We start from the raw sequence: 8,792 nt of genomic DNA, 5'->3' as shown, positions 1-8,792 counted from the left end.
GTCTCGAAAAAAAAAAAAAAAAAAAAAAAAAGACTTTGCTGAACATCTCTTAGATTTTTAAACCGTGTTTTATGTGTTAACAAAAAATATGAAAATAAAGCACACAACTGTCTACGGGACAGTAATCAATTAATAATATTGTGATTAGCACATCCCATGCCTTGCTCCATGAACTTAAAGGTTCCTCCTTCCTTTCAGTTTGACTAATGCCCAGAGAGTCAAAGCTTTGAGACACCTAAAGCCACAAACACAGCTACAACTCTCACTGAATGTCAAATCTAACAGCACCACACCTAGTTCTTCAGACACTGCCTTCAAAAACTCAGAAAAGCCGAGCAATACTAAAAGGTTACACTAATCAAGAATAACACAGACTACTAGAGAAAGAAACTGCCATAGTTAAGGCTGCATCTGAGAAGTAGGACTTGGCAAGTAGATGACCAAATACATGTGTCTGACTCAACTCAGCTACTTCAGCATGCTGAGAAGGAAATGGTTAATTAATTGAAAACCATTAGCTGATTCTATAGAACAGGGGAAGCAGAGGATATCACCTGTAAAGAGAGACCTGGTGCTTATGAAGCAAGCTAAAATGCTTACTTATATTGGCCAGTTAGCACCTACAAATTTCTCAGACATATACAAGAAAGAGTTCTTTAGCACAGTTAAGATGCTCAAATTTGGCCTAGCGATGGTGCATGCCTTTAATCCCGCACTTGATAGACAGAGACAGGCGGATCTAAACTCGAGACCACCCTGGCCTACAGAGTTCCAGGATAGTGAGGGCTACATAGAGATGTCTCAAAAAAAGAGAGAGAAGGAATAGAAAAAAATAATTCTTAATAATGACTAATTTGGAGAAACACTTTCTAACATTTCCTGGGGATATAAATATAGTAGAAGCAGATTATTCATAGACTGCCAATACGATTCAACATAAACCTGTGCTGACTTAACATAAACAAACAAATAAACAAAAAGGAGCTGCATAGTATTTTTCCCTTTGTGCTGGCCTAAGTACTAATACTTTTTTTTCAACGTAACTGTAAGTAAATATTGTAACTGCTAACAGGCATACCCGAAACTAATTTCAAAAAGCTCTATGATGAAAAGTCAAATAGTCACTGCCAAATTATTTTTAACAGGCTACCCTAAAAACGTCTGGTTATAATGACCAGCTTGTTTTCCCAGTTCCTTAGGCAAAATGATCACAAGTTCAAAGCTTGCCTGAGCTATGGGTGCACTCAAGGCCAATCAGGGTAACCTTGTCCCAGATTTTAGAAGAGTTAGGGAGGTGCTGGCTGGAGAAATAGCTCAGCAGTTAAGAGCACTGACTGCTCTTCCAGTAGACCTGAGTTCAATTACCAGCACCCACATGGTAGCTCACAACTGTCTGTAACTCCAGACTCAAGGGATCTGAAACCCATCTCTTGCCTCAGAAGGGCAGAAGACACATACGTTGCATGTATGCAAATATACATGCAGGAAAAACACCCATATACATGAAATAAATTAGCAAAGAAAAACTATTAAAAAAAAAAACTTGGAGCGGTGGTGGCACACACCTTTAATCCCAGCGAGTTCAAGGCCAGCCTGGTCTACACAGCTGGTTCCAGGCCAGGGCTACACAAAGAAATCCTGTCTCCAAAAACAAAACAAAAGAAAAAAAGAGTAGCTTGGCAAAATTATTCCAAAGAGAAAGACATCATCAAAAATGCTGTGAAAATCACACACACACACACACACACACACACACACACACACACAAAAAACACAAAAGTGTAAGATTCGACCACTTATGAACTGAAACTTGACAATTCTTCTCCAAAAGACAAGCAAAAGTGCTGCAAAAGATTTGGTAAACTCAGAACCCAAATCTACTAAGCTGTGTCTTTGTAGCTGACACCAGACCAAGTGCATTACAAGACATAAGCAGCATGTCTTGGAAAATTTACTGAATGTCAGTTAGGTTCTGAATATTGATTGCTTAAAAAACAAACTAGAGCCAGGTGATGGTGGCTCACACCTTTAATCCAGCACTTGGGAGGCAGAGTTAGGCAGATCTTCAATGCCAGCCTGGTCTACAAGAGCAAGTTCCAGGGTAGGCTCCAAAGCTACAGAGAAACTCTGTCTCGAAAAACAAAAAAACAAACAAATAGACAAAAGAAACTAGAATAAAAACCCAATAATAAATACTAGCATGGAATAAGTATCTTTCAAGTTATATTTTAACTCTCTGCACATTTACTGATGGAAGGGAGCATGTATGTGGAGGACAGGGGATAGCTTGAAAGAGTTTTTTTCCTTCCACCACGTGGTTCCTGGGATCTAACTGAGGCAAGCAATGAGAGCCTTGATTTTGAACCGTGCCACCTATCTGAATCTGTAAACTTAACAGGAAGGTAATTTCAGGAAAAATGTTTCTCCTTCAACTGTCAGTTTTCCTTGCTACTCTGCACAGCAGCTTTTACATAAACATGCTTTTCTACATCACATTCACAATTTTCAAAGGCAAATTCTATAATAATCAAGATAGACACGTAAAACCAAAGTTAGATGCCAAGACTGCAACACCCACATTGAAATCCCTATACCATGAAACTCTTTTTCTTTTTCAAGTTATGCATAGTTTTCCTTCTTACCACTACTGAACATCCCTGAAAGATCAGGCAGAAAATGATGCTAACTGTTCCAACTTTATTTTCTCAGAGTGGTTATGCTCTTTGCGGACCAGCGCCTGGGGAAGCAGGTTGGTCCTGTCTCAGCACCAGGTCTCACTTGCTCTCTGCGGACCAGCGCCTGGGGAAGCAGGTCGGTCCTGTCTCAGCACCAGGTCTCACTTGCTCTCTGCGGACCAGCGCCTGGGGAAGCAGGTTGGTCCTGTCTCAGCACCAGGTCTCACTGCTGTCACCATGTTCCTCTGCTTCTCATTCTCCACTGGAGGGGGGAGTATCCCAAGAGGCACGATTCTCACATCCTGTCTTTCCTCATCTCTGTCTCTCAAGCCCACGAATCTTATTTTAAAATAATGGAAGTAAAGAAGGTCAGCCAATAAAAGTGCTCACCCCCAAACCTGAGGACCTAAGTTCAGGCCTCAGCACCCACATCAACTGACTCCTCTCCTCACGCACACAGACGTATGCTAAATTAATAGATGTAATGTCTAGTAAGCAAGGCACAAAAACCAGAAATAGAAAAAAAAAAAAAAAAAAAAAGAACTGTGACCCCAGGGTCAGCATGTTTCTCGGCCCTCTCTATGCACAAAGCTCATACAATAATAGAGTCTCCCCATCTCATAATACACTGCTTCAAGACTTTGGCTTTCCCAGTCTTGTTTACCCAAAATAAAATCTCACACCTGCAACTCAAGTCCAATATAAGAGCCTGATGAAACTGGAAGCAAGTATCATCTGAAGAGCTAGAAATACGAGAAGACACCTCATCTTCTAAATGCAGTCCCTGATCAGCCATAACAAACTGCTAGGTGTCTGGGTCCCTTTAGAGTTTCAGAGTAATGCTTGTCACTTGAGCATTAGCATTCTGAAGGTGCATGCAGTGAAAAATTGTGCAAATCTTACCTAACTATCTTAAGCCGCTAACAACTATGAGTCAGTCTAGCTGACAGAAGTTAAAAGCAAGGTTCCGTTTTCAATCTCACACTTGAGCAATGTTTTCTCGATTAAATGGTAAAAATCAAGAAATTAGCTAGTGAGCCAGGCATGGTGGTACATGCCTTTGATTCTAGGCCTTAGGAGACAGAGGCAGGTGGATCCCTATTTCTACAGAGCTAGTTCCAGTTCCAGGACATCCGGGCTACACAGGGAAACCATCAATATATAGATAGATAGATAGATAGATAGATAGATAGATAGATAGATAGATAGATAGATAGATAGATAGATAAAATAAGCTTTCCTTGAACAGGGAAACCATCTATAAATAAATAAATAAATAAATAAATAAATAAATAAATAAAGGAAATGAGCTTTCCTTGAAAACTAGAAAGTATCCAAGTTGCTAACTAGTCTTTGATTTTAAAAGTGTAGTTTGACACTGCAGAATGCTATGAGCTACAAATCGGTCTATCTTCCTTAATGACTTTTTGTTTTGAGACAGGGTTCACCTATGCAATACTGGCTGGCCTGGAACTCACTCACTATGTAAACTAAGCTGGTCTTACTGAACTCAGTGATCTGCCTGCTGGGCACCTAGTCAAATTTCCTTCCAATAGGTCTCCACAAGCAGTTACTAACAAAATTCTAACCAAAATTACCATGCACTTTCTCTATTTTGAGTAAAAGGTATTCCAAAGAACCTGTGTATATGTTGATACTCACATTTGTAAATCTGGATGTGAATAAAAATACTGATTTTATTACAGCAAATAAAAAGTATCTGAAATATACTTATTTAGATTTGGGATAAATACCTCAACCAAAAAAATTAGAATCAACTTTTAAATAATATTAAAAAACCATTATTACTTTACAGGCAAAATTTACCTAAGAATCATTACTTGTAAAAAATAAATTTAAGAATGACCCAAAGATTAAGACTATATAAAATGCCTAAAATGTTTAATGTAATCCCAGGACTCCAGAGGCAAAGGTAGGTGGACCTCTGTAAATTCAAGGCCAGACAGGTCTACGTAATAAATCAGTTCCAGGACAGCCAGGGCTACAAAGACCCAGTCTCAAAGGAAAAAAAAAAAAAAGGATTTAAATATAAACTAGTTCCTGCTTTCAAATACTAACTTGACATTTGTGAATGAAGATCAGCAACTGCAATTAACAAACTAGAAAGCTAGCCGTCTTCGCCAGTAACTAACTGCTGTCTGCTGAATTTCAAGGAAACCTATTGTTCATGACATTTTTAAAAGTGAACTCATCTACCCTCTCATCTCAGCATTTTCTCAATTTCCCATTACAATGAACAATGAAACTCAGCGGTCAAGTCTTCCAGACCAATAACCTCAGAATTTATTTTTAACTCCTGACTCCACAAATATTCCCCTTCAGTCCAGTCCAAAAGCCCTGCCAGCTTTTCACTCACAGCCTTCAAATCTGTTCCTTTCATCCCATTTTCACATTCCCCTTCCTGACTTATAACATCATCTGCAACCTCCCAGAAAGGCTTCTTATGTCTCTCCAAGTCACCTTGGAACATCCTGTTCAGCAATCCAGTTAGTGCAGATCGCTCTTAGATCCCCACCCAAATTTTTACAGGCCTCTTTTGTTCTTTATTAACTAACTTTCTAAGACTCAATGCCTAGCCCCTTCTTTGCCCTCTCAGGGAACACTGGACTCTGGCTGTCCCTTCTCCCAGCATCAGGGCATGCTTCTCCATCAGTTCATGGATACCAGCACCTGTCTAGAACTGGCCATCTCTAGAAACCTTCCTGCTCCAGCCCCTTTCCCTTTGTTCCTCTGAACAACTGATTCATTTTGCAACTTTATAACCTCGCAGTCATCATGTTATTGTCTTCACAGTTTTCTGAATGTGGTTCTGGGGACAAGGACTATGTCTTCTGTACCTGAGATTTTAAGAGTCCCTTTAGGAACAGCAGCACCCTAACAAATTCCTGCCTCTTTCATCTACATGTCCTTAACCTGAACGTCAAGGTTATTAATATATATATATATATATATATATATATATATATATATAATTAGCATTAAGCTCTTTCATATCAACATCTTTCTAATGTTGGCTGATAGGTAATACAAAAATTAAAACACTTTAAACTACACTCCTCAAATTTACTCCATCCCTAAAGACCTCTATCAAGAATTAACAAGTTGTTTTCAAGAAAAATCCTGAAAAAATATAAAAAGTTCCCAATTTCTGGTATTTTATTCTAGCATCACAGATCTCTGAAACCTAATAAATGGATTGCCTAGAACTAACTGCCTGGTTTAACTAACCAAAGCACACAGCACACACGGAAGCACCACCAAAAGCTCTTCTTCGGCAGCTATCATGAGGTCTTCAGAGCTGAAAATTACCCTCAAATTTTTAAAAATTCCTTTCAAATGACTCCACAAAGTGCTTAGAAAGCATGATTCTTCCCTGTAAGATGCAAATCAGCTTCCCCCTTTACATACCCTGCAGTCTAAACTAGCTAGTCACTGAAGGAAAGTTAACTTGCAAAAACATTTCCCATTCAGCCATTTCTTTGGACTCCCAGTTTCGGGCAAGTTCCAAAAGCCTACACGAACCGAAGTCTCGGGTGCAACAGAAAGGAATCGTTTCCGATTGCTTAATCAAATTCACACAACAGCACATACATTTTGACTTTTGAAAAATCTCAGTTCTCCAGTTAGCTCAGCTTCTCTCAGCAGCAAAGGGCTTTTGGGTCCTCATTCTTCCTTCTCACAGAATAAGGGAACGAGCTATTTTTGCCAGAATCTGCAAGGTTGCTGTCAAATAAGCTGTCATTAAATACCACATAAACATCTCCACAAATAGATCCATTTAAACGCTGGATACTCAGTATATCAAACACTTCAAGAACACAGACTTTCAACGCAGATAGATCCCCCGGCAAAAGACAGTGACAGATATTAATACATTTTAAATAATCCTAAAAGGGTATCCACTTGTACTCTAAAAATTAACAAGTAATGAATGCAATGACACCTCAAAATTAAACTTAAATGACAAGTCAGGGACAATTAGCACTTAACTTAGTATTTGATACAATGATACTACAATCTCAATCAAACGTTCAATCTACTTCCAAGTTACCTTTTGATTAAAACAAATTATATGGTGGCAGATTGGCCACGTCAAAACAGGAAGGTTAAGAGATAACACATTAGACCACTTATCCAATTGAAGACAATGCACTTAGAAATGCAACTGCTGGGATATTTATCTGGGGTATTTCTCAGCTTTTACCAGTCCCTAGTAGAGCGAGGAAGGGATGCCAGCTTTGCCTGCAGCGGGAATGTGGGTTACCAAGCAAGTCCATCCCCAGATTAAGAAATACTTTGTATAGTCACACGGGCAAAAAGAAATATTAGGAGCTTGGGACACTTAGTATCTGTTTAGAATACAGAACCATGATAACCTAGGCTAACTAAAATAACCTCCCTCATTCCAGAAGACACATACTCGGCAAATGTACATCATGGTTTATTAATCAAGTTTTGTCCTCCTTATTCAAAGGGATGGGCAAGTGAACGCTTCCGTCGCTTTTTTGACCTGGAGGCACAGGAGCGCTTGAAAAGGCAGCGAGAAGATAACGAGTTTCAAATTCGACCAGCCAAATAAAACTAATATTCTCTCAATTCAAGGTTAATGAGGCTGGGGGATGGGGTACGGACCTGGGAGGAGAAAAAGGAGATGCTTCGTCTCGACTCAAGGTAGGTTTTGCCCTTTTCCATTACCTCTGCTGTTTCTATCAGGTCTGTTAGTTTAAGGTCCTGGTATTTCGAGGTTTCTTATCTTAATGGTGAGGTGGAGAAAGGGTGTAAAATAAAATCGATACTCACTGCTAACTTTCATGCTACCAAAAGCTGAAGGCTGCTGCACTGGCTTGCAGCTCTCTGCAAAAGAGGTGGTTCTCGGTCGCCCCGACATGACGGCTCTTCTTGAATCACCTTTTCCTTCCTTAATCCTTTTCTTCCTTTTGTTTTATATTAGGGTGCTACGTTAATGATAAATGCAGCATTAAGTTCTCCCGCAAGAAAGAGAAAGAAAAAAAAAAGACTCCGTCCTCTTGGCTTTTCACTCCTTTTGTATAACTATTAAAAAAATGAGAGCGATGTATTTCTCCTTCAAGACAGATCAGTACGGATATTTAACACATAGATGATTTAGGGCTGGGGGAAAAAATACAATTCTTTCGCCTCCCTTTCGTGGGAGGGGAGAAAAAGGGTGGAGTGGAATCCTTAAAAATATATATATATATCACGTGAACGAGGGCAAATACTTGATTGAAAATAAGTACTCTGAGTATTATATTTTCCTCGGGGATTTTTTTCCGAGTCAATGAAGAAGGGAAGCGGCGGAAGGATCACGAGCCTCACGCTTGAAGAGAAGGGGGATGGGAAGGAGGGAGGAGATGGCTCGGAGATGCGACGGCAAACGCTGCGGCTCCGGCAGCAGCGGGATCCGGCGGACTGACGGCGGCGGCTGGGTGAACCGGAGGGCAGCGGAGTCGCGAGTCAGCGGCGGGCGGTGGCGGTGGCTCCTCTCCTCATTGCGCCAGGAGCAGCTGCAGGCGGTGGCTGGATCCAGCGGCCATGGCGGCGGCGGCGGCGGAGGCAGCTCCCTTCAGACCCCAGGCAGCGGCTCCTTGACTGCTCCCCATACGCCGGGGACATGGGAACCCGGCAACCGCTTCGGTCCCTCGGGGTCCCCTCCCCCGTCCGCGGCCGCGACACGGCCGGCCTCCGCCCCTCGCTTCTGCACAGCGGCTGCTCAGGAAGTGTCCGCGCTGTGCCCCGAGCCCGAAGCCCTGTCAGCGGCTGCAGGGCCGGCTCCTCCTCACAGCCTTCCTTCCTTTGTCACTCGGCCCAGGCGGCGGCGACGGCGGCGGCGGCACAAGTCCGCATTCGGCCGGGTCGGGGGCTGCTCTGTGCGAGGCGCGCCGTCTGCGCAGCCGCCTAGCCCTTCCCCACTCCCCCTCCCCCTTCCTACTCGTCCTCCGCCTCCTTCCTCCCCCACCCAGCCTTACACCGCCCAGCGCCCCGCCGCCCGCGTAACAGGCGTCTGGGAATCGCCCGCCGAGCCCGCGCCCGCCAGCTTCGGCTAGGAAGCCGAAGCCCAAACCGGAACCAATCAAA

The 8,792-nt window shown here is 42.2% G+C and overlaps 1 protein-coding gene across 1 annotated transcript in view; it reads right to left on the bottom strand.

Annotated features, from left to right (window-relative positions):
* The window catches only part of Gsk3b (glycogen synthase kinase 3 beta), a 186,886-nt gene extending 179,248 nt beyond the window's left edge, over window positions 1–7,638 (bottom strand). The window contains exon 1 of the mRNA XM_050149099.1: window positions 7,497–7,638. Coding sequence (XP_050005056.1) covers window positions 7,497–7,584 — 88 coding nt within the window. The 5' untranslated portion in view covers window positions 7,585–7,638. The remainder of the gene's footprint in view (window positions 1–7,496) is intronic.
* Between the last annotated feature and the right edge of the window lie 1,154 nt (window positions 7,639–8,792).

The sequence above is a fragment of the Alexandromys fortis genome, unplaced genomic scaffold (genome assembly GCF_014885135.2).
Source record: "Alexandromys fortis isolate MF-2015 unplaced genomic scaffold, M_Fortis_MF-2015_v1.1 scaffold_4, whole genome shotgun sequence".
Classification (NCBI taxonomy): Eukaryota; Metazoa; Chordata; class Mammalia; order Rodentia; family Cricetidae; genus Alexandromys; species Alexandromys fortis.
The sequence above is the reverse complement of the archived record's forward strand: the minus strand, read 5'-3'. Positions and strand labels throughout refer to the sequence as shown.